Raw genomic sequence first — 26741 nt, 5'->3', positions numbered from 1 at the left:
CATGACTTTGTGTACCTTGGCTCAACGATCTCCGACACTCATTCTCTCGATGCCGAGCTAAACAGGCGCATCGGTAAAGCAGCTACCACGTTTTCCAGACTCACAAAGAGAGTCTGGTCCAACAAGAAGCTGACGGAACATACCAAGATCCAGGTCTACAGAGCTTGCGTCCTGAGTACACTTCTGTACTGCAGCGAGTCATGGACTCTTCACTCACAACAGGAGAGGAAACTGAGTGCTTTCCACATGCGCTGCCTCCGACGCATCCTCGGCATCACCTGGCAGGACAAAGTTCCAAACAACACAGTCCTGGAACGTGCTGGAATCCCTAGCATGTATTCACTGCTGAAACAGAGACGCCTGCGTTGGCTTGGTCATGTCGTGAGAATGGATGATGGCCGGATCCCAAAGGATCTCCTCTATGGAGAACTCGTGCAAGGAAAGCGCCCTACAGGTAGACCACAGCTGCGATACAAGGACATCTGCAAGAGGGATCTGAAGGCCTTAGGGATGGACCTCAACAAGTGGGAAACCCTGGCCTCTGAGCGGCCCGCTTGGAGGCAGGCTGTGCAGCATGGCCTTTCCCAGTTTGAAGAGACACTTTGCCAACAGTCTGAGGCTAAGAGGCAAAGAAGGAAGGCCCATAGCCAGGGAGACAGACCAGGGACAGACTGCACTTGCTCCCAGTGTGGAAGGGATTGTCACTCCCGGATTGGCCTTTTCAGCCACACTAGACGCTGTGCCAGAACCACCTTTCAGAGCGCGATACCATAGTCTTTCGAGACTGAAGGTTGCCAATACAAAATATATTCTAGGCAAGAGCTGGGCTGCCACATGCTGAGCTGACTGTCTTCAAGGCCAGCACCCCATGTTGCACTGCAGTAATCAAGTTACCAGGACACATTCAGATCGTATCTAGATACTTACATTCCAGAAAAGGACCCAGTTGGCAAACCAAATGAAAAAAAATGCCCTACCCCCACCAGCATTCCCTTTAAGGGGTCTGTGTCAGTACGTAGACCCCTTTAGCTACTTGTGGCATCATGGCAAGTCACGACACCACCTCCAGATGTTCAACAATGATGTTATGTTATCACTGAACCTCCAGGTTGCTGAGCTCTGCACTACGCAGAGCTTGGCTAGGAGGGCACAACCAGGCCGCCACACACTTTAGAGCAAACACAGCTCCTAACCACAGCCAGGTTATACAACACTGTGTGCAGGAACACTCCTAAGCTTCTTCAGTGGCAAACCAGACCCCTTTAGAACAGTCATAAGAAGCTGTCTTGATCTACCTAGCTCAGGATTCTCTACACTGCAGCAGCTCTGTAGTGTCTCAGGGAGGGGTTTTCCCAGCCGCCTACCCAGACTTTGCTGCCAGAATAACTCTGGCTCAAATGTTTGAGTGCCTGGTCAAAGGGAATGCACAAGAGTCATGCCTCTGAGTAGGGACAGAGAATTTTCTCTCTCTGAATAACCAGAAGCAGAGATTTACCAAGCAAAACCATTTCCCCCTACAAGCTTTCATGCATTCTGTAGATTTGATCTAACTCAGTGTTCTTCAGCCTTGAGACTGTGACCCAAGTGAGGTTGCAAAGCCTCAGTTGTGGGGTTGCAGCCACTTATGGGAACGAAATAGGTTGAAGACTACTGGACTAGAGCACCACTAGGTAAAGGGGAAGGCATCTGGCGTACTTCTTCAGGTACAAGGAGATTGTGCCCCAGTCCTGCTCAAGCTCCTAGCAATTGTGCTAAAATAGCTTTTAGTGCCAGACTTCAGTGAATAGTGCTGAGGGGGAATAATGGGGACAGAGAGTGGGCAGATAGTCCTGGAAGAAGGGTGGGATTGATGGTAGGTCTCCAGGCTCAATATTTATTATGGCACGAAAAGGGTTGAAGACCACTGATCTAACTCATCCTCAATATGGGTCCGGTCCTATGGGAAGGAGGTCTGGTCTAGAGGGTAGAGCCTCCATTTGCCTGAAGATAACATCCACAAGGTCGCCAGTTCGAGGCCACCGGCACCATGCGACCCTGAAGCAGCTGACAAGCTGAGCTAATTCCATCTGCTCTGAGCGTGGGAGGATGGAGGCCAGGATGGAGGCCAGATCAGAACGAAACATCTGAATTGTTGTGGCTCTTGAAAGATAGAGCCTTCTTTCAATAGTAAAAATCCCTACGGGGATTTAAATTAGCCTGCCTATGTAAACCACCTCGAATAAAGTCTTGAATAAAGACCAAGAAAGGCGGTATATAAATACCTGTATTAATTAATTAATTAATTAATTAATTAATTAATTAATTAATTATCCCTGAAATCTTCCACAACAAGCTTTCCATAGCCACAGAAAATAGACTGCATCCAGATCGTTGTTACAAAGATTCTTAGAATGGTTTATCTTTTGTCTGGCACCATTGTTTTTAAGCAAAATCCCATTGCTTCCAAAAGACACAGTCAAGCGGTGCTATCATCTTGGGCTGGAAAGACCGTAGTAGTTGGCAACCTTCAGTCTCAAAAGACTATGACATCGTGCTCTGAATGGTGGTTCTGGAACAGCATCTAGAGTGGCTGAAAAGACCGATTCGGGAGTGACAATCCCTTCCACACTGGGAGCAAGTGCAGTCTGTCCCTGGTCTGTCTCCCTGGCTATGGGCCTTCCTTCTTTGCCTCTTTGCCTCAGCCTGTTGGCCAAGTGTCTCTTAAAACTCTTCAAATCTTGGGCTGGAAAGACCATAACATCTTCTTAACCTTGTGGCCTTGTGAAGCACTTTGATTTTGTTTAGACAGTCCAGAAGAGCAGCCTTAATCCTGCTTCAGTTCAGAAGTCTGCTCTTCATTTCCTCTCTAGTGAGTCCTACACAGTCCTTTAGATCCAGTGTTGGCATTATTCAATATGATTATGCAAGAACCAAGATCATCTTGTAGTGGACGGGTCAGGGACCAAATACAAACCAGCTGGGCCAGGTTGGCAGTTCTGTTCTTAGGCATAAGTATCTGGCATTTAGCATGGCAACTTCAGGCTGTGCCAGTATTCCTACTGGGAAACACTGTTTTTGACATAAGTCCAATGGTTAGTTCTGCAGCAATCTTTTCAGTTCTGTTATTCTGGAACAATTTCCTGGAACACTTGTGAACAAAACTAACCCAGTTTGGCAAGATTACTAGTTCAAAATGCGCTTTTTGGAGAAATAGTGTTTGCCCAAGGCTAATGGAGAAGTTCTGTAAGACGGAAGTAGACAGTGGTGCTCTATGCATGTCTTCATGCCAGTGACTGCAGGGTCCAACCAAATGCTGAGCCTCAGCTGCAATCTGCAGCTTCTTAGGAGAAAAGAACTCCACTTCAAAAAGCAAAAGTTTGGACAGCTCCAAAGCTAACTTCTTCCCCAATGAGGTCACTTTCCGAATTTTGATGGCTTTAGGGAGAAAGTTCAACGTAAGAATCTGTGAACTACCTTACATCTTTTGAAGAATAGCCATACATAAATCCACTTAAGAAACAGATTTTTTAAATCCCATATTTCCTCAAATGTACTGAGGCTCTTGGAAATGCAAATTCAAATTCTTGATCCACTGGAACAGTCTGCCTTGCGTAGTTGTGGGCTCCCTGTCCCTGAAGGTTTTCAAGCAGTGGCTGGTTGGCCACTTGTCATGGATGCTGTAGTCACCTGCACTGAATACAGGACTGGACTAGATGACCTCCAAGGTCCCTTCCAACTCTAACATTCTATGATTCTTTAGGCATTCAGTAGTAATGCTAAAGTTATGTCAGCATTATAGAATCTGAGACCTTTGCCTGCCTCCTCTGTGGCTAGTTCAGAGGGTTTGAAAAACACTGCAAGAGAGGACCAAAAAATGAGCATTTTTTTAGCTCCTTAAAAGATTTTGAGAACATGAGTGAACTCAGTTCATTTATTTTTATATATAAAATATATATATATATAAAACTCTCTCATGGCATTAAGAAAACCAAATATAAAAAAACCTCTAACATTTTCCCACCACATGTTGGTCTGTAGGACTTTACAATAATACCTTGATCTGTTCGTTTTCCCTGTATCAAATATCACACTTCCAACTTTTCTCCCTTCTGCAAATTCCTGAGATAATCTTAACAGTTTCAAGATGAAAGATAGCAACGACTGTATGGTGCTTATTCAGAAAAGTTCAGCTCTCTGCTGAATACAGGTGCGTCAGTGGAAGTTCTGTTCCGGAACCCCCCCCAGTTACATGAAACTGCGGATATGGGTGCACGCATGTCCCCCCCCCACCCTCCGGAGTTGAGGGGAGGGTCCTCTGAGCCCAGTAGAAGCCTCGGAAGATCATCTGCGTCCTCTGCCTTAGAGGCTGAGCCTTAGTTTGTTTTTTTTAAAAATGCAACTTCTGACTTCTCTGGATTCACTTATAAGGCATTAGGAGGCCCAGGGAGGCCCCTTGTATACACTTTTAACAGGAGGTTACAGGGGGGGAAAAAACTATTTGTACCCATGAAGAGAAAGAGCACTGCTTAATCCAGAAGTGTCTGTGTGCATGAGAAGTAGCAGTGTTACATCAATGTGAATGCTGTGCTTTTCCACTTTCATTGATATGAAAATCAATACTCGTGCAGATGTATCCAGCCCCATTCCCTGCCAGCAGTGCCTGGATGTACAATTAAGCCAACAACAGATACAAACGGAATGTGGAACAGCAATGCATCTCCGCTTTGGAAAGAGTTGCAAAAACAAAGGGGTAGGACGTCAAAGCAGTGACTGCGTCTTTTATTGTTCTCTGGAATGGAAACAGAGGCAGAAAGGCCTTGCCCAAACCACCAAATCCACATATGAGGTGGGTTCTGGGTTCCAGAATTATGGCTGATGTCTGTCCCCATCAGAATCTCCCCAGCTCAGCCTTTCCTTTCCTTTCCTCAGCCTAGTCGGTCTCCTGTATCAATGCCATGACTCAAGATCTTGTGCTTCCACTTTTGGAGACTATTTCATAAGACTGCCATTTGTCTTCCTTGCATGAAGTTCACTTGTCTCAAGAAAGCCTTCTGGAGCCTGTTGCTCCCAAGGGAATGCAGGTTTAATTGAAAAGCTTGGGGGGGGGGAGGGGAAAGGGATGCTTTTTGCCTGGTAAAATGTTTTTGCTGTGTCACAAACATGAACATCTTGGTGGTTTTCTGTCTCCTGGTACAAACAAAAATTAAAACAAAAAAACCCCCTCGTTTGCACAATTCCAGCCTCCTGATTCTTTCCTGGAAATGAACACTATGTTGAGCAACGAGACACGTGCCTGAAACTGGAAGAGCAGATTTCAAAAGGGAAGAGTTCAGGCCTCTAAGACTAGGAGGGAGGCTGAGGCTAATTCCACTGGTTACTACCATGATCTCCTTTCCCCACCGCATGCTATAGAGGAAGGTGGAACTGCTGCTTTTTATAGTTATTTATGGAGATGAAATGAAGCCATGAACAGCCACCAGGGATGGCAGCTTTACCCATTATTTCCATTTTCCAGCCTGAAAATTGCATACTTGAAGCTATAGATAAACTATCCCAAATAAAAGCAGCAGTCTTCCAAAAAGTTATTGCTAATCCATTAAAAGATGGGGGAAAAGTGACTTGTTTCCAGCAGAAATTGTGCAATTTTAAGCCAATGACACAGAATGGAGAAGAATGAGAAAAAGCCTTCCGGATTCTGGGGAAGGATAAACAATAAGTACAGGACGTGGAACAACAGCACCACACACCCTCCACCCCAACACTGTCTCCTGGCTCTGACTGCGGCACCTTAGGGCACCCTCTTGGAGTTTTTTGCAATCCGCAAGCTCTGTCCACTCACCCAAACCTCCTAAGCGTAGCCATTTTGCTAGTTTTAACTAGTGGGGACACAGAAGCACACAGAGTGGATACAGGGCTGAGACAGGAAGTAATTCCTCCTCTCTCTCTTCCCCTTCTTTTTCACCCTGCCCCAGCAGGCAGCTTCTCCTTCCCATATCTCCCTCGCACACTGCTCACTGCAACCACCTGCATTCCTCCTGGTTGTCTGGGTCTCCTTTGCGTCTTTCCCCAATTCCTTCTTCAACAATAGAGACTTGGAGACAATGGAGGCTTTTAAGACAGTGCCATCCTTCCTTACAAGAGCCACAATCAATCTAGCAAAGACAGAAGGGGGCTTCTTCCCATCAGCAGTGCCAGGTGGGTTACAGGAGGCCCAAGAAAGAGAAGGTGGAGAGGCAGGTAGCTTTGCAGGACCACTTGAAGTAGTAAAGACTTGGTAGCTTCAAGAGAAGCCCCAGCAGCCCAAAGTGTGAGAGCTTCTACAAAACAGAAGTGGAGAGCAGGATTCATGAGGACTGATCAGGATTCATGGAGCCCAACTGATCCACCCTTATGATTCCTGCCCAATCCTGGGGTATCTTCAGTAGGGTAGAGATTTTTTGCCTGCTGTGTGAGACTCTCCTGAAAGCAAATGAGATTATCTGTACACTTTTTGGATGTCTTCCTTCTAAAATACGACAGAATTGGAAAAGGTTCAGGCCTTCTGCCCCAGGCTCTTTGCCTGGGGGGATTTTGGAGTCTTGAATCTTTATGTTGCATTAGCTTCCTTGCCAGGGGATCTCTAACATAAGGCGAGCAGTCCAGGAAGAATACCTTGGAAATCTTTACACTGTCCAAAAATGTTTGCTTATTCTGGCGGACACATTTTTTCCGACTCTCACTACAGCGTCGCGGAATATTCCCTCCAACAAAAAAGAGATGCTTTCGTAAAGCTTAAGCTCATTTTGCGGGGAAGCAAGAATGCAGGAGGAGAGACACTGGTACCTTCTCCGAGCCAGCAAGAGCGCCTGCTCGAGGACCTCTCAAATGAGAAGTGAGTGCTTTGCTGATGCCGTAATGAAAACCAGGCTGGAAGGACTCACACAATTTCCCTCCTTTGCATGAAGGCTTCGTACACACTCTGGGAGCCAACACTCCTTGGGACAGTTTGCTGATTAGTGCTGGGTGGGGAGAGATAATAATATAGACGGTTATGTCACAGGATTAGCTATTTGTATAGCTGGTGAATGAGGCTGGAAAGTATCTTCTCCCTAATGGATTCCTTTAGTTTCTAAATTGAAGGCATGTGCTTCGTCCTATACAGTGGGGCCTCCTTATCCACGGGCTCGGCCTCTGCAGATTTCAGCCATATGGATCCCTCCAGCTGCAGATTAAATTATCTACGGTATGCAGGGGTTCCTGGAACAGACCCCTCACAGATACTGAAGGCCCACTGTATTTTTTTCCCTACAGAATCATAGAGTGTTATAGTTAGAGGTCATCTAGACCAACCCCTGCTCAGTGCAGACAACTACAACATCCCCACTACGTGGCCATCCAGCCTGTACTTGAAAACCTCCAATCAGGGAGAGCTTACAATTGCATGAGGCAGGCTGTTCCAGTGCCAGGCAACTCTTACAGTTAGGAAATTCCTTGTCATGTCTATTTCCTTGTAGTTTCCATCCACCGCTTCCAGCCCTGCCCTAAGGAACTACAAAACGTCCGTCCTCTGCCCAAAAGCTCTTCAGATACTTGAAGATGGATATTGTATCTCTCCTTTGTTCTTCTCTACTCCAGGCCAAACGTGCCAAGCTCTTTTAACTATCCATCCCAGGACTGGGTTCTCAGACCCTTCACCACCTTTGTTGCCCTCCTCCAAGCTCACTCCTAGTTTCTGGACAAGGGAGTAGTGGGGGAGAAGTTTTTGTCATCAACGTGGGGGGAGGGGGGCATTCAGCATTTCCAATTTTGCAGACTCCCCTCCTAGAGCTTAAACTTGGAGAGAAAAGGACATGTCATTCCAGAACTGCCCTGCTGCTCCAAAGATGTTATGGCTGTGAGCTGTACAAGCCCCTTCTCAGATCCCAATGTCTGGCCCACCACTGATAACAAGTTTGGCTGGTGGGAACCAGAGATGGGGCCATCACTGCAGAGGCCCCATGCCTCTAGAACACCATCTAGAACACCCTCCCTGCAGTGGCCCACCTTGCCAACAACAAGGTGGGCCACTTGCAGTGGTGCTGATGGCAAAATGTCTCAAGGAAGCTCCTTAAGGGAAGCAGCTGGATACTAGACAGGAGCAAGGAGTGCTCAATCACTACAAAAGAACTTCTTGATCATAATAGACTGTTGATCTTGTGTGTTCGGCCAAAAGTCCCAATTCAGCAAAGGCTTACACAAACTCAAAGGCTTACACAAAAAATCAAAACTTTAGATATAGGCTGATGGGTTCTGAGCTGTCTGTGACAGATCAGGAGAGAGATCTTGGGGTGGTGGTGGACAGGTCGATGAAAGTGTCGACCCAATGTGCGGCGGCAGTGAAGAAGGCCAATTCTATGCTTGGGATCATTAGGAAGGGTATTGAGAACAAAACGGTTAGTATTATAATGCCATTGTACAAATCGATGGTAAGGCCACACCTGGAGTATTGTGTCCAGTTCTGGTCGCCGCATCTCAAAAAAGACATAGTGGAAATGGAAAAGGTGCAAAAGAGAGCGACTAAGATGATTACGGGGCTGGGGCACCTTCCTTATGAGGAAAGGCTACGGCGTTTGGGCCTCTTCAGCCTAGAAAAGAGACGCTTGAGGGGGGACATGATTGAGACATACAAAATTATGCAGGGGATGGACAGAGTGGATAGGGAGATGCTCTTTACACTCTCACATAATACCAGAACCAGGGGACATCCACTAAAATTGAGTGTTGGGCGGGTTAGGACAGACAAAAGAAAATATTTCTTTACTCAGCGCGTGGTCGGTCTGTGGAACTCCTTGCCACAGGATGTGGTGCTGGCGTCTAGCCTAGACGCCTTTAAAAGGGGATTGGACGAGTTTCTGGAAGAAAAATCCATTATGGGGTACAAGCCATGATGTGTATGCGCAACCTCCTGATTTTAGGAATGGGTTAAGTCAGAATGCCAGATGTAGGGGAGGGCACCAGGATGAGGTCTCTTGTTATCTGGTGTGCTCCCTGGGGCATTTGGTGGGCCGCTGTGAGATACAGGAAGCTGGACTAGATGGGCCTATGGCCTGATCCAGTGGGGCTGTTCTTATGTTCTTAAGTCAGATAGTCATGAAGGAAAGGAGCTTGTGCCTTGATATTGCAAGCCTAGAAGAGAGGAAGGTGCACCCAGTGCTTCTTGTATTTTGCTGTGAGAAAGCCTACCTGGCCAGCCACAGGCCTGAGAACAGCAGATCAGTATATCCTTGCTGAAGTGCAATCAAAAACACTCCCAGCTTTCTGCTTAATTGGCATTCCTGTAGCCTTGCATGTTGCCCTCATGGCATAGCATTGTTCCGAGGGGACGTCTGGGTAGAAAAAATGGCTGCTGCAGGGAGATGGCAGAGAGAACCACCACAAGTAAGTGGGGACAAGCAAGTTTGACCAAGTTTGACCCACCTGCAAATGGGAAGGAATGTTACTCAGACCTAATGTGCACAAGTCTTTGGCAATAGGGGAGAAAATATTATGTACTGTATTTATTTGTACTCCACTTTTCTCCTAAAGAGCAAGGTGGCCAACAATGAACAAACATAAAAACAATAAATAAGAACAACAAAATAAGAACAAGAAAATGGCAAGACACTAAAACACACTGCCAATATAACTGCAAAATAACTTAGGCAATAAAAAGGTAGTAAAGAAAACAGGAATGCCACAAAACAACCATCAGCTACCAGCAAAAGTCAAGATAAAAAGGCAAGGTTTTACCAGGTAATGAAAAATAAACAAGAGAGGGGCCAGGTAGACTTCTCTAGACAGAGCATTATGGAGGGTAGGTGCCACAACTGAAAAGGCCGTGTCTGGCTAGGATACCTGGCACATTTCAGCTGGCAGGGGAACACAGTACTGAAGAGCAGTTCAGAGAGACACTAGAGAAGGAGGCAGTACCTATGCCCCAGGACATTTAGGACTCAAAGGTAACCATCTGCACTTCGAATGCATTCATCCCTGTTCTTGGTTCACCCATATGAGATGGACAGCAGAAACAGCTTGGGTACAACAGCATCAGGTGGGAACAGTTCCTCCCCCCTCCCACACTCCAAATTTTGGACACAAGCCATCTGGATAGCATGCAGTGGTGTTGCTAGCGAGTGCAAGGGTGTAGAACGCACCGGGTGACACACACGGGAGTGTATGTGACACCACTACTGGCCAAAATAGTAAAACCTTGGTATTTTTGAATAATGCCATTGTATCATTTGATGCATAATTTCATGAAGAATGTAATGAAACGAACTGTGTTGAAGTATCTCTATTCTATCAAAGGTTATTGCCAAGGTTATCTCCTCTGGGGGCTGGGGGATAAGAACAGGCCCTCAATTTGGCTGTACTTGTCGTAAGAGGTGACTAAACAGCCACCGGGTAGATGGGACTCTAGCCTGGGAAGGCAGCTCATCTGAGAGAAGGAAAACTCTGATCCCAAACCTCCACTGCCTTGTGGCTACATCCAGTTATGGGAAAGGCTTCAGGAGTCAACCTCGAGGCAAAATCCGGAGCCGGAGTCCCTGAGGCAGTTCATGGCTGAACACAGTCATGTTCTGGCAACTCCTGCGATGCCGCTGGAACCAACCGTATTGGCCTCTGCCTTTCCATTGGACCATTTCAGCGACGTGGAGAGGGGGGATTTGCTGCATGGGTAACAGCCTATCCTCCATACCTACTTTACCCAGGCTTGTCCAGATTCTGTTCTACAGGAAAATGCCACATGCCCTGATAGCTTTTGCTGCTTCTACTGCACTATTACTATAAACATAAATCAGTGTACTCTGAGTTGTTGGTACCAGTTAGCTACTCTGATTTACAGAGTTGTATATGAAAGGCAGCTTCTGGCATGGAAGAGGCTACTACCAAAGTTTAAACAAGGGGGTAGAGGAGAACAGTGGGAAGGGAAAGTAACAAGGGATGTCCGTGAGTGATTATGCTACAGGTAATTAGGATTTGTGTCTGTGGAGGATGAGGAGGAAGGGATTATACCAAAGGTTCATGGAGGAATTTGAAGGAAGAGCAAGAAGGACTTCAAGTATGCAGGGCAACAAGGGGCAAAGTTTTAAAAGGACAGGAAAACTGTGGGCAGCTCAGCATATATCAGGAACCGCTGCTTTGTGCTTTCTGTAAGTTTAGACTATCTCCCCTTCACACCCAGACATCCTGCTATTACAGAGGAATGCAGCATCCTCAAGGGAATTTTGCAAAGTCAGACCATACTGTCTGCACCTGGTTCACCCACTCCTTAATTAGGGTTTGCTCTCGCAGATGTACTTCTTACTCAACCTATTGCTTTTGCATGTAGACATACATTGCTCTGGGCAGCTGAGAGTTCCCTAATCCCACTGATGCCATTTCAAGTGTCAAAAGAGCCCTTTGGAACCCTGCACTTCTACCTAGTTAAGTCTTAAACAGACGCACTTGACTGGTTGCATCTGAAAGGCACCACATTCCAGTCTGACACAATTGGCAAAGATTTTTCAGGACATTCTTGGCCAATGGAAAACTCAAGCATTTGTAAGGAGGCAAATTTACATCTTTACTCTTAGACCAAAGACCAGCAACATTTTTGGGGCACAGCTTCTATATTCTCTAAGACAACCATTCTCAACAGCAGCCATATCGTCCCCTGGGGAGCCCTGGCACATTTGAAGGGGGCCACAGACTGAAAACTGTGAGAAGGGATTTTATATTTATCTGTTCATGTTGTAACCTTGTCTGACAAAGGAGTCCTGGAACCTGAGAAGAGCTCCTAAGGGGCTGTAGCCAAAAAAGGTGAGAATGGCTGCTCTCTTACAATGGAAATGAAATAATCACGACATTCCCCTGTCCACCCTGCCTCAATTTCCCTCAGTGCAGCATCTACTGCAGGGGTTGGCAGTCCCCATTGGCCCATTGGCCGGATCCAGCCTGCCACTCAAGGTCATCCAGCCTGCAAAGAGCTTGGCTTGCAAACAGCTGCACCGAGACTCCATGAACCTGGGCAGGAGGCTCTGCTAGGCCCTGTCTGGCGCAGGAGGCTTCCAAGCCGAGCTGCGTGCTGCCATTTCCAGGTGCTTGGCAACCTGGAAGTTCGGTGATGACATGCTGACATCGTCGTGGAACATCCAGCCCCCTTATCCAAAAAGGTTGCCAACCCTGCTCTACAGTGTCATTCACCTGAGATCCACCTTGCTCACCCCCCAGGTGACCGCCCACATCCACCTTCTTGACAACAGCTGACCAAAGCTCTTGTTTCATTTTTGTTTTTTTGCAAGGACTTCCATAAGCAAAGCTGCAGCCTCCACAGAAGTGGACAGTTCACAGACAAGCACAGTAATCCATGCAAGTGTGCAGGAATGACAGCAGACCACTTACTGAGAATGACGGTCTCGTTGATCCGGAAACTGCAGAGCACTCGGTCAACGTTACGAGCGTGCCGGAATCCGTTTCCTGTCACCACAACTTGGAATGACTCTGAAAGGAAGGATTGTGGCTGGTTATTCCCACCCTGTCCAATGACGGCACAGTTTTAATCAATACCTACTCTTGCACCTGTACAATTGAAAATAAAAAACAGCAATACAAGATGTGCATTTCAACTCAAAATTCAGAGGAAAAAATGGGATTTAACCTAACATGACAGAACTGAATTCACTAAAAAATATATCCAGGTTCAACGAGCAGGAACAAATGCTCCTCCTACCAACTGGGCCCAGCAACTTCCCGACCACCTGCTCACTCCAACAACCCTTTTAGGCAGGCACTAACTCCAGCAACACGGCCTCTGAGAGGAGAAATGCAAGGGATACATCATGCCTGGGCGGGGGGCCAAAGAAGGGGAGCCAGAAATGTCCTGAAATCTCAGCTGGCCTCATGGATAGCAAAAGGTGGAAGCTAGGTCTGCCAGGTGGGCAGACCTGGGCTTCACATTCCGAGTCTTTTCTGGCTGTCATCACCCTCTCTCTGCCATGTTTTGCCCCCTCCCTGCCTCTATTCTACCTGCCCCCATCACCACCCTCCCCCTGCTCCATTTCGCCCCTCCCCCTTTGGGTAGGTACCTCTCTGATAAAATTCGTCTCGGAGGCCCTGTCCAGCACGGCCACAGCACACTCCCAACCAGCCATCACACAAGGGAGAAACAAAGAAGAGCAGGGCTGCTGGGTTGCAAAGGGGGACTGCAATGCCACAGCTGCTCTTGCATGACCTGCACTTCAGACCACATGCATGGCATACCGTGCCTTATTTGAAGGCCAGAAAAGAGAGCTTGAGAAAGAAGTTGCCCACAGATCAGCTGAAGAACACAGCAGGCAGCACCAGGGTGGGCATAACCCCCTTGCCTCCAAGACTGGGGCCTAGGGAGTGACGTTCAGCTCATGGAAGCATGGGCAATCCTGGCAGCCTCAACCTGAACAGGCTTTTACCATAGTCCCCCCCCATTCATAAAATGGGTGCAATGGTCATTTTGCCTCTCCTTCACCTTCCCACTTCTCATGTGGTCTCAGCACCAAAGCAGACAAGATGCGTGTGCTTTATTCAAGAGAAACGAATAAAGCAATAAAGAAATAACAGCATGTGGGTGGGTAAAGAGTGCATTGTAGGGCGGTCTAAACCTCTCTCACTGTTCTGACATCCCTCATTCCACACATCCTATCTACATAAGCAAAAAAAAGTGTTAACTGGAGTCAGTGGGGCATATGTGGGAATTAGCTTGGGACACTGCAGAGGGACACTGCAGATAACCCTGCAGATAACCCTGCTTCCCCCACACCATGGTCCCAGTTCAGTTTATGAGGCTTCATATATATATACACATCACATGGTTATATTTGACAACATCTAAATAATACACATAAAGCACTTTGTGCACGAAGAAAACACAGTACAGTACAAGTATTAACTTTAAGTCATTGTCATTTCCTTTACACAAGTAAAAGAAGTTGATGCAATTAATGCCACGTCTAGTTTGGCCCTCAATCTCACAGATTCAGTAAGCTGTGACATTTGGCATCCCTTACATCTTCCACAGCCAGTATTGTTATTCTGCACCAGTTCTTTGTAATGACCATTTTAGGAGGTCAGCAAGTCAAATGCTGAAGAACAATGTCCTTTTATCTATAATCCTCTTTTATCTTTTATCTATAAGAACTCTTTTATCTATAATCCTAACAAAAAGAGATAGAGGTGATGCATAAGAGGTCATTGGTATGATTTCCTATAAAATATTGGCTCAATATTCTTGCACTTTAAGAGCCCAATCCTGGGCTTGATGCGCCGTCTTACTGCCAGGTGAGTGGCCATGCTAGCCCAGTGCTGGCACCTGGCTTCCGCTGCTTGGTGATCACACAGACTGCCGAGCTGCAGTAAGGTAAGCGGGGGCAGGGGGGAGGTGTTCCCGGGAGGTGAAGGCAGGGTGGGGGGAGGGAGCTGGGAGGGAAGGAGGCGGGTTCAGTGGAGCTCTGCTCCACCAGATCCAGAGCATTCATGTGGGGTTCAGCGCCCTACACGAATGCCCTTCCCTCGAGGGGCTACTTCCCTTACCTGGGAGAAGGGGACTTTTGTGCTCCCCACAGCTGCTGTGGGCATGCTGGATGCGGTGGCAGCTGCTTTCGGTGCCACAGCAGCCACGTACCATGGGAGCTCAGGATTGGGCTGCCCGGCACTTAGGCTGCAATCCTATCCACACTTTCATGGCAGTAAGCCTCATTGAATACATTGGGACTTACTTCTGAGTAGGCATGAATAGGATTGTGCTGTGATTTCAACAACAGTGTGGTTAAAGACCACAAAAGGAAACTTACATCTCCAACATTAGTGTTTATAGTCCTTAAATAATGTGTTTTGTTCAAAGTATAGGAAGATACCAGTTAAAAATGCCCAATTCAAAAAGCACCTTTACATTACTGCAAATTTAGAAAGAAGCACCCTTAATGACCAACAGAAACCAAACAGCTTCATTAATGGCTATTCCAGACCTCTCACTGATACTTCAAGTTCAACTTTGCGTGTTTTCCTCAGCATTCCCGCCAAGCCAAATACTAAACAGCAGCAAAATCTTTGTCTTAGCTGCTAATATTCTCCTGCAAAATCTACAGTTTTGGAATTTGGATGTGAAAATTGAGACATTACACTTTGCAGTCAAATTTAATATCCAAACTCCTAACATGATTCCCCTCCCCATTTAAATCTGAATTTTTGTCCCAGGTCAAGAATCCAAGATTATGGAGGGTATTTTTGCCTAAGAGAAATGCTTGCCCACTGGTCCAGATACACTTTGAAAGCTTGCAAATTAGAATGTCATCATTCATATCTGTTTCAGTGTATATATATTGGCAACCTTCAGTCTCGAAAGACTATGGTATCGCGCTCTGAAAGGTGGTTCTGGCACAGCGTCTAGTGTGGCTGAAAAGGCCAATCCGGGAGTGACAATCCCTTCCACACCGGGAGCAAGTGCAGTCTGTCCCTGGTCTGTCTCCCTGGCTATGGGCCTTCCTTCTTTGCCTCTTAGCCTCAGACTGTTGGCAAAGTGTCTCTTCAAACTGGGAAAGGCCATACTGCACAGCCTGCCTCCAAGCGGGCCGCTCAGAGGCCAGGGTTTCCCACTTGTTGAGGTCCATCCCTAAGGCCTTCAGATCCCTCTTGCAGATGTTTCAGTGTATCATTTGCATAATTAGCAAGATGCAAATTTATTAAATTTTCCTATCCTTTCACCAAGGTACTCAGAGCAGCAGCTTAGCCACGGTCAGCAAAGGAGACAGAACTTGAGATTTTTTTACAACTGGCTGGCAAGGAGGAGATAGAGCCGGCACATCCACGAGGCCAACTGAGCTATTTGCCTCAGACACTATAGCTTGGCAGGGGATTGCCTATCGTCTGCCTTTTGTCTACCCACCTCTGCTGCTTCCCTTCCCTGCATTCAGAAAGGAAGAGGAGGATGAAGCAGAGACATTCAGGAGAGGAGAGGACTCTCAGAGAAGCTTCAGCCCACTACTCTCCTTGCCCCCACACTTCCTCTTCCACCTCATTCCCCTTCATTCCCTTTTCAATCACACAGAGGAGGAGGTGGGGAGGTAGATGGGGAGGAGGTGGGGAGGTGGGCACCAGGTAAGGGAGGGGTAGTTTGGGGTAGCAGCCTCAGGCATCAGCAGGGCCAGCCATGCGGGACGGTATGTTCGACAGCAGTGGTTCCCAACTTTTAGGAGCCTGCAGACGACGGAGGCAAAAATTGTGGACCACATCCACACACAAAAATACAACTGAATTTGATAGTCTGTGGGGGAGGGCTTGGTGAGACTCTGGAAGTGCTGGATGCAGCTGTGGGTGGCCTGTTCTCTGCCCTCTCTGGTGCACTCAGTCCGCGAGATGCTGGAAGTGATCAGAGGTAATTTTTTTTTTCCAGAGACCTTGTAAATCACTTCTTGTGGACTATGGGTTGGGAACCACTGCTTTAAAAGCATGCTGTTTGCCTTCTGAAGGAACACAGGCTGCTTTAAGGAGGAGCACAACAAGACCAACTGTTTGGGTGCCTCCCTGTTTGCCATGTTCAACTTCTATAAATGCTACAAAATAGATATTACTTTTTAAAAAAAAATCACCCTAATTCTTAGTACTCTCTCCTCCACAGAAAAAAGCCATCCTTGAAATTTCCTGAACATCGAAGGAGGCTGAACCAAAGAGTGGCTGTGTCTTTCATACGGTATAACCACATCTAATATGGTTGTGAGCCATATTATGGTGAGCCATTCTGCACACACCACACTCTGTGGAACTCCTTGCCACAGGATGTGGTGATGGCATCTGGCCTAGATGCCTTTAAAAGGGGATTGGACAAATTTCTGGAGGAAAAGTCCATCATGGGTTACAAGCCATGATGAGTATGTGCAACCTCCTGATTTTAGAAATGGGCTATATCAGAATGCCAGATGCAAGGAGGGCACCAGGATGCAGCTCTCTTTGTTGTCTTGTGTGCTCCCTGGGGCATTTGATGGGCCACTGTGAGATACAGGAAGCTGGACTAGATGAGAGCTGCTTTCTTATGTTCTTAACAGCTGCAGCTATATGAACCTGTGGAACTGGGATGTTTGCCTTGAGCCAAAAGGAAAAATGGCCAAGAATGCAAAGTTAAATGCACCCATGAAAAGCCTTCTAGGAAACTTTGCAGTTGTCAGCTTTTGTCTACAGGCTGTGTGCGTTCATCTTTTGTATTAACTAGAGACATGGGGGGGTTGCAGTCTATCAGGAGAGTATACAGTTCTCACTTCAAAACTTCTTTACAGCAAAAGTGACCCCCAGTTTCTGCTGAATCAGCCATTTCCCCAGTCCTTAATGTCGCCCACTCACTGCCTCTCTTAATACATGCCGGGGAGCGGGCGGCTGGGCTTCTGCACTCTAGCTGTGCAAAGAATACACACTGACTCAGGAATCTGGGCTGTGCTCCAGGCCTCAATTTCTTTTGTCCCAGCAGGATCAGCTGCAGACCATCCAGGCAAATCCATCCCCTCAGGCTGGTGAGCTCATTCTGTGAAACATGCAGTGGAGCAGAAAGGTGGAAGGTGTTCCATCTTCAGGAGTTACCGCAGACTGAAAATTTTGTAGATTGATGGGATCACACCTCGGTCACTTGATGGGGGGGGGGGGAGGAAGAGAGACTGCAGGCTTTTCAAGATGCTAACCCTGCAGTTCCCAAACTTACCACCCTTCTTTTGTGGGGGCTTCTTCTTGGCTCTCCCGGACACCACCGTCTTAAATCGCACGTGGGTCAGCCAGGAAGAAGAGGCTACTGGAGACATCCCACAGTGACCATCTGAGCATCCTTAGGAGCCAAGGTGCACAGATTAGGAACCACTGCACTAGCCAGTAAGTCACATGATCTAGAGCAGTCAATTCTCTCTCCTATATAAACCCTAGAGCCTGCTGTTGATCGTAGTCTGATCTGCAGGTGCATGTTGTCTTCCTGAAGCTAAGCTACTCTTGCTGCAGTCAGTGCCAGAACTGGAGACTGCCTGAGACTTCTATGCTAAGAAACATGCTTAGGATTGCTGCTCATTAAATCTTCAAAAAGGCACCCAAAACTGAGGTTTTGGAAACAAAGCTTCTAAAAAGATCTAAACGATTAAATGACAAATAATTGACCAAAAAACCACCTTTCAATTCTGATCCACAGCCCAGATATACAATGCAACACCCAAAACCAATCTAGCAAGGGTTTAATTTAGGATTTATGTACCACAATAACTAGCTGGATTAAAAAAAAATGAGAGCTGTTTCCTTCTGACAGCATAAATAGACAAATTGCTGTGAAGTAGAGGAAGAATTAAAAAACATTTCATCTAAATACGTGAACCTGCTCTAGTTTGCATTTGAAGCAAATTTTAAGCGACTGGCAGAGGCAGTGAACTCTGAATCACTCTCTTGAGTATGCAGTTTAACTACACTTTTGTCTCCTCTCTCTAGCGCAGGGGTCTCTAAACTTTTTGGCCAAAGGGCCACATCAAATATCTGGCAGGGTGTCGAGGGCCGGAAAAAAAATTAAATATAAAATTTAAATAAATACATTAGAGATGGAACTTAGATGAATTAATGAATGGGCTCAAATGTCCAGAATTTCTCCAAGCACCAACAAAGCCAAGGAAATAAAGCACACACAAGCACAACTCTGGTTCTGTTTGGTCAACTGGGCCAGAGGCTCTCAGGGGATCAGAGGTTGGCCGCAGGCCGAATAGAGGCTCTCTGTGGGCCACATGTGGCCCCCGGGCCGGGGTTTGGAGATCCCTGCTCTAGTGGGTTGTTAGGTGTTAAAAAAAGCAAACCGGGATCCCTGAAACATGAGCTGAAAGAAAGCTTTTGGGACCCCAAGACCCAGTCACATTAGATTTCTTTTTAATGTAGAAATGATATCAGTGATTTGATACCAGAAACACCAAGTACTTTTCAGGATGCTCAGGAGAGCATAAGCAAACCAGGCTGGCTGAAACAGGCAATAGGCTGAGTTAACTTTTAACGCTTCTAGCAAGCATCACCTCACCCATCAAACTTGTCCTGTTACAGACATTCCTGAGCATCCATTCTATAAATACAGGCTGTGGGGAAGCCGCAGCCACCTTGCTAGGTAGTTATCTCCAGCTTGCACCTTTTAACAGAGACCAATGTAGAGACCAGTGTTAACAGAGACCAATTTTAAAGCAGCAGTTCCCAAACTTTCTGCAGTCATTGTGCGTTGTGGTCATGGAGCCATGTCACGGTGGCACCATTGCCCAACTCTACCTTGTGCCACCATCTTGAAACACTTGATTCAAGATGGCGGCACCTGGGAGAGCCGGTAAGGAGAACGTTCAGGGTAATCATGCAGCACCCATGAGTTCACTGAGGCACACAGTTTGGGAACCACTGATTCAAAGGTTATTTATGTGCACTGCACACAGCAAGAGTGGCCAACCATTGGCCAAGGTGCTACCACTCGAGTCCAAAAGAAAGGATGAAATCATTGGGATGCAAGACAGGATGTTTAGGTCCATCATAAGTTCTGCATAGGACAGCCTGTGCAGGGGAACCAGCCTGACTTTTTGACCTGTCCGGTTCCACAGGCTCCCATTTGTCAATGGGTACCCCACACTTCCCTTGCCTGCTCCTGTGCTGCAAGTTGGCCTGAGGTAGAGGAAGCTACGTTAAAGCAAGGGCAGTTATTCCGGAGCTCTTCATATGGCTGCAGAAAAGTCCTGTTCAATATCCACACAGGATTAGTTCAGACATCATTAAAGCCATGGTTTCTTCTAAATGTGATTTATTTGGTAAGCCATGATGGGCACTACAGGTGATCACCAAATCCTGGCTTATTCTGTCTCATCCTGGTTTGCTTTGGCTGGACAGGATCCTCTTGCCAAACGCACAGATGAAATCCTAAGCATCTCATATCTTCACAGCTGCTGACAAACCACTGCCTCATCAGCTTGCCATTGGTTGGCAGGAGGAAAGGGGTGTGAAAATATCTTTGGACATCTCAACCACTCTCAGAATGGCCAAGAAGCAAAAACAGTTCAGCTCCCGTGTCTTCCCTCACCCCTTCCACAGATACCCACCAAGAAAAATTAACCATTTCCTATCAATTTCTCAAAGAACTGTATGCTCCACAGTCTCTCTCTTCAATCCAACACCTGGAAAACATTGGCTAAGAGCCACCTTGATTGTCCTCCTGACCCACAATTGAATTTATAAACTGTGACTGTGTAACAGAGGTTCTGACCTAGCTCTTTAGCAACATCCCCAACCTGGACATGACTCCACTGACTCAACTAACTTGTTTGTAGACATTTGCGACAATCCTAATCCCCTATCATCTGTTGAAGATGTCTGCTCAATCTGGACACATGTGGCTACTGAGCAATGCACTCTGCTGCTGCAGGAAAGTCTGGCATGATCTGGCAACACTTAGAAGTGCAGCTAACATTCTGTACTCTAGCCAACTTTCATGGCTTCCTCAAGAAGCTTCCATAGAAACATGCACTGCTGAAACGGTCCTCCACCAATTGTGCCTCATCCCTGCTAAAACAAACTCCCCTAACTGAGAGCACTTAAACCTTACAAGGTCTACCCTTCAGTTCAGAAATGCACAGAGCAGGAAAAAATTCTTTAAAAATACTACACCAAATTGATAATTTATAATTATCACAAATGGTACAAGGCACAAATGGATAACTACAGTGTTTGGGATGGTGAAATGAAGCCAGTGATGACAAAGCAGCTGTGTGTTTAAACCAGAAAGGTATTATTGTTTTGATGAATAACTTGTACTCCAATCTTGTCCTGGGCTTACGGCAGCAAACTTCACAATCTGCTGCCCTAAGTTCTAGTCTGGCAGCGCAAAAGCTGCACCACTGTCATGCGCTCCAGGGCCGTCAGCACAAATAGCTGACATAACCATGTGTGTGAAAGCAGCTCCCAGATGCTCCAACAGACCAGGTAAGGTGACAGCAGCAGTGGTTCAGGAGAAGCTAATGGGCAGAACAGGCATCGGTGGGTTAGGGGGGACTTGATTGGACTGTTATTTTATTTATTTTAATCATGTTTTAAACTTAAATGTTGTAACCTTTTAACCTATTTACACTAGGAAAATAACTCAAAGCAAAGCCAGAAACCTTCCCTTCTCATTCTCAAATGTTAACAACAATATATTGTAAAGTGTATATATGCACATTTTTAATTGAGAAGCCAACCATAATTTTAGATTAGCTGTATTGTGTTTAAAGGAAGTCACATGGCTACTCTGCAAGAAGATGCCTCTTTCACATTGGGTACTGAAGCACTGAGTGCCCCCTTGTTATTAATTTGATTTGCATGCACTACCAGCTTCCACCAGGTCATAGGAACTGAAGAAGGAACAGTAACAGTTCCTCTGCTGAGGAACTTGTGTTGCCCTCTACCTCTGCAGTGCCAATCTGGAACAGTGCACATGTGAATCTCATTGTCGTGAAACCTCTGGGGCACTTTGTTTTCTAAAATGGGGATTACAATGGAAAGTTTGTTTGCACTCTTCACCCTGCTCAAGGATCCTTATGCATGCAGGATACCAAAATCTCTCCCAGTTAGGTTGTTCAGCAAGGGAGAGACCGTGGAAGCCTATGCTTCACTCTCAGTCTCTTTCAAGGAGCAGAGTTGACCAGGGCCAGACCCATAAGTGGGATTGGCATTAAGTCGACAACTATGGAAATTTTCAAATGTCAGCAAACATGGTCTAGTACAGCGATTTTCAACTAGTGTGCCACAGTACATTGGTGTGTGGTGAAAGGTCCATAGGTGTTCTGCGGTAGTTTGAAGCACAACAGTTGAAAATAGTTGGAAAAGGTCTTCTGGTTTCTGCAGCTCTGGCAGAACTGTCTGTAGTAACAAATAGTAGGGCAACCGTATTAATGCAACTGTCTGTAGTAACAAATTGTCTGTCCCAAATTGTCAGTCAGCAACAATTCATTACTTTAGACAGTTGCCCGTGAAACAGAGCCACAGAACATGGAAGAGTCTACTAGAAACCAGAAGTGACATCGCAAGAGGTGAAGACCAGAGAGAAGACCACAGAAGTCAGTGAGCCGTGAGCAGAAAAATACTGAATATCACTGGTCTAGGAGATAAGGCATTGTCACGCGTACACAACTACTGAAATGAGGATGAAAAAGTGTGACAGAAGTGTTCAACAAATGGGCATTCTATATTTATAACTTTCATATCCTTCCTGGTCTAAATGAAAAGCCTGAAAACACATTCCTAATATAGATCAATTCAAGATCACTTCATAGAAGCAGACATAAAACAAATGGAATTTTCTAGCATTTTCATGCCAAGTTCCCTCTGGAAAACTTCCCAACAAGAGCAAATAAAGATGGTTGACCCCAGCATCTGTCTTCCCTCAGGGATCAAGGAAGCAGCACAAACACAGAAAGCAAGGAGAGCTTGAGGAATCCAGCTTAAACTCACCTCCTGCACAGATACTTGAAGGTTTTGCAGCCAGAATTTCAATGCATGATTTCTTCAAAATCTGGAAGCCACAGAAAAGGAGAAAAAAATAGCAATGATATTTTGCAATAACCTTCAGATTGACTTGACAAGATCACACTAAAGCTAAGGAAATAACACCCAGGAGATTTTGTTCCCCCTTCATCGCCCATGCAAATTCTCAAAGAATTTCCCGTTTCCACCATGTGGCAAAAAACATTTTAGGACCCTAGGCAAGGACGTTATGCATCACTCATGCACAGGAAGCAGGAATGCCACAGCTCAGAGGTTACACTTTGGCAGCACAGCACATTCAGTTCCCCAAATCTCCAGTTAAAAGGATTGGGTAAATCTTCTCTGCTTGAATCCATGGAAAACCACTATCAGAGCAGGCAATACCAGACAATGATCTAAGGCAGTTGCCTACCTTGAGAATAATCAAAGCCTAGTGAAGCTAATGAATTGCAACAGCATAAGCACCCAGCCATGTGCACTAATTGGGGGGTCCTTGATAACATTGGCAATGCCCAACCCTTCAACGCTGCACAGATGAAAAGGACACACAGACTTCTACCCTTGCACCATGGATCACCAGTCTCTCAGTCTCTTAAGATTCTCCTCCATCTGTTGTATGCTCCATTTATTCTGCAGAAGCTGGCCCTGCACCACTTTCTGATGAATGGTGGGCTAATAAGACATTGACAATATTTAATGGACTGTTAGCCAGATCCATTGTGAGGTGAACCGCCTGGAACTCCAACTCATTCAGTATCTGGATTACGATGGCTGCTGGGCAGAGGGAGGAGAAGCAGTGCTCATCAGGGAAAAGAGGCAGACTGGCTCATCTTGGAAGACTTTCCACCACCAATAAGCTGCTCTGCCATTTGGTGGATTGCGGTGGTCAGAACAAACAACCAGAGGCCATGTGCAGGTGGCAGCAACCTGCAGAACCTCTGCCTGCCACCAGTTAAGTTGGCAGTGAATGTGGATTGGGGGAGGAGCAGGACAGGAAGCAGAAGGGGTGGGGCGAATCTCTGCAGCAGTCCTGTACGCAGAGATCCTATCCCCCCTTCCTGGCTCAGACCCACCCCCTAAGAGTCTCCTTGAATTTATGCCCGCTAAGGAGCTGTCGTAGGCCCAAGGCAGTGGTTCCCAAACTGAGCTGTGGCTCCCCAGGGAGTTGTGGAATCCTCGTGGAAAAACCCACCACCCTATACAATGTATAGGATTGTGACCCTAATGGGGAGCTGCAGCCAATGGCCCAGTAGATCACCAGTCGAAAAAGTTTGGAAACCACTGGTCTAAGGAGACCCATTGGGGACCAGGCAGGCTACAAGGAGGTAAGTAAAAAGTTTTTCACTTGCCTCCTCTGGGCTGTCAGTTGTCCCCTCCAGCCCACAGCATATAGCACACACTCCACCTACCAAGGGCTGGTGGGGTATAGGATTGGGCCTCTACTACAGTTTTATCACCACGAAAAGCACAGGGCACCAGAACCTCTTTAGCCAGTCCTGCCCACTTCAGTGTCATACTTTGTTGCTTGCCATTTTCTTTCCAAGCCCTGATTTATAGATTCAGAATCTCCCATCACTGTTGGCAGCTTGGGGGTTGTAACATGTTAGCTGGGTGTTCTGTGCTGATGACCTACTCTGAGGAAGTCCCAAATGTGCGCTTTCTCCCTTGACAGAAATGGCAAGAGTTGTGCCTTTGTGCAGTCAGGCAAGGGCATGGAGGAAGGCCAAATGCTTACACCACTTCCTATGTCTGGCTACAGCTGGGGGGCTGACTCATGGGAGAATTTGCAACACACGTATGAACTGCAACTGAGTGCCTTTTTATTGTTATGAAAGCAGCGTAATGCAGCCTGACAGACCAAAGTTACACTACTTCAGTTTCATTTTTTATCCTTTTAAAAAAAAATCCAGTTCTGTGAATCATCTCAGACACAGGTTCACATTTTCACAAGGTCAGCACCTCGCCGCATCAGATCCTTAACAAAACAGGATTTAAGCCAATTCACTGTTAGTTCTAAGAAACCAGAAGCATTTAGTAGGTATCTTGAGTCAGATAATTATACCCCAAGCCTTAAACAAAGACATCTGTAACAAACTTTGTTTCCAACAGAGGAACAGAGGAGGGATCCGTAACTCCACGACCATCATCAGCAGTGCTCCATCTGCCTCCGCAACACACAGAAGGAAAGGTGGTCTTCTATATCCATAGAGACTTGAAAAGGGGCTTTGGGGCTTAAATGCATACCAAAGAATGCACAGAAGAAAAGATGGGTTCTTCTAACCAATGGACACACTAGGAGTACAGACTTGAGAGACTGCGGCAGAGGTGTCCAGGGGAAGCAGGAACTGCCAGAGATAAAAGCAAGCGAGAGACAGGGGAAAAAAGAACAAGAAGCTGTTATAAGAAGGAGACAAGCAAAAGAAGAGCATAATAGTGGACGGAAAGAAGAGATGGCTAATCTGGGGCATAGTTTCCAAAATCCGAATGCAAATTGTAGCAAGGGGGGGGTATTAATAGCCACAGGAGTGTGAAATGACGGGTAGGACCAGTTTTCCTGCACTGTAGTGCCTCCTCCACAAACATGCTCAGAATGTTATGAGAGAACTGGAGGGACAGCTCTAGTTTAGTAGCAGAAGTTGCTGTGAGTGTTGTACCGCCTGCATGATGCCCTCAGAGCCCAGGACAGACCAAGTCCCGGGTGCAGAGTCTACAGACAGCTGGAAGATAAATCACTGCCTGCTTCCTTCACATCCCCATTTCAGTTTTATGCACAAGGCTTCTCCAGAGAGCAAGAAATAGTTCAGTTAAAAGAATGGGGCAGCTGCATGCTGCTTTCTCAAGTATCTCATATGCTCCTTCGCAGTTAATGATAGTTTCAGGGGCATTTCAAAAATGGATGATCAGTTAATCCCCAGCCTCTTCCATACCTAAATTACCCCTACCATACCTACCAGTCTAAATAGACACACCTCCATCTCTCTAGGCTTCTATTTAAGAAAGAAAAAACCACCCAAAGTTCCAACTATGGAACACTCATAAAGGGCAGGCCCATCCATGAACCAACTTAGAGTCCAATCCTGAGCTCGGCGCTCCGGCTTTCTGCTGGAGTACACTGTTGCAAACGTGCCATAAGGCACGTCTGCAAGGCTTACCGCCGGGCTAGGACTAGCGCTGTCCTCTGCTGCTTGGCGGTCTCACAGACCGCAGAGCCATGGCATGGTAAACGGGGGTGGGGAGGAGGTGTTCCGGGGAGGGGAAGGCAGGTGGAGGGCGGAGAGAGGGCAGGGAGGAGAAGTGACAGGGAGGCAGGAGGCGGAGAAAGGGTGGGCAGGAGGCATGCCGGGGTGGGAGGGAGGGAGGCAGGTCCCGTGGAGCTCCGCTCCACCAGATCCAAGGCGTTCGTGTGGGGCTCGACCTTTTGGTTGGCGGTAAAGTGAGTAGCCCCATTGCAGGGCTGCTTCCCTTACCGGGGAGAAGGGGACAAAAGTCCCCTTCTCTGAGGCGCCGCCCATGGCAGGCTGAGACACGCAGGATGTGGCAGGAGCCGTTTGCAGCGCCGCTGCAGCCACGTGTCCCGGGCAGCTCAGGATTGGGCTGTTAGGCAGTTGTCTCAGGCAGGAAATTGGCAGGGGGCATGACTTCTGACTACCCACTTGTTTCCACTGGAGATGCCCTGGCCCACCAGTCTTCTCTCCTCCATCCCCTTCTTCCTTTGCAATCCAGTGGGCGAGAGGAGCAGAGACTGGAGCATCGCCAGGTGAGCAGGTAGCACTGGGCATGCCACCTCAGGCTCCAGGAAGTCTTGGGCTGGTTCTGCACTCATAGCTGCTACGAAATTCAGAGAACATAAGAAGAGCCCCGCTGGACCAGGTCAAAGGCCTATCTAGTCCAGCTTCCTGCATCTCATGGTGGCTCACCAAATGTTTCAAGACAAGACAACAAGACACAACCTGCATCCTGGTGCCTTTCCTTGCATCTGGCAATCTAAAACCAAGAAATACTGAGGGTCCACATCTATGCATTTTCCCCCTACTGCAGTTTAGCAATAGCCGGAACCTGAGCACATTTCAGAATCAGCATGAAACTTTTTTTTGTTTGGACCTGTCTGGTGATGAGGGATAAGGAGGGATACGGATAAGGTGTGTGTGTGATATTATATCATATGCCATAATCTGATTTTTTCACATTTTACCAGCACGGTGCTGCCTGCCCTCATCTCCAAGACATACAAGGTCAAATAAAACATATAAGAACATAAGAACAGC

The 26741-nt window shown here is 46.8% G+C and overlaps 1 protein-coding gene across 2 annotated transcripts in view; it reads right to left on the bottom strand.

Annotated features, from left to right (window-relative positions):
• Positions 1 to 26741, bottom strand: part of ANTXR1 (ANTXR cell adhesion molecule 1) — a 175798-nt gene that overhangs the window by 97346 nt on the left and 51711 nt on the right. For both annotated transcript variants that reach the window (XM_066639503.1, XM_066639504.1), the window contains 2 exons: positions 22444 to 22504; positions 12361 to 12459 (listed from right to left, as the gene is read on the bottom strand). In XM_066639503.1, the coding sequence (XP_066495600.1) occupies positions 12361 to 12459; positions 22444 to 22504 (160 nt within the window). The remainder of the gene's footprint in view (positions 1 to 12360; positions 12460 to 22443; positions 22505 to 26741) is intronic.

The sequence above is a fragment of the Tiliqua scincoides genome, chromosome 11, assembly GCF_035046505.1.
Source record: "Tiliqua scincoides isolate rTilSci1 chromosome 11, rTilSci1.hap2, whole genome shotgun sequence".
NCBI lineage: Eukaryota > Metazoa > Chordata > Lepidosauria > Squamata > Scincidae > Tiliqua > Tiliqua scincoides.
This window is presented reverse-complemented; position numbering and strand designations above follow the sequence as displayed.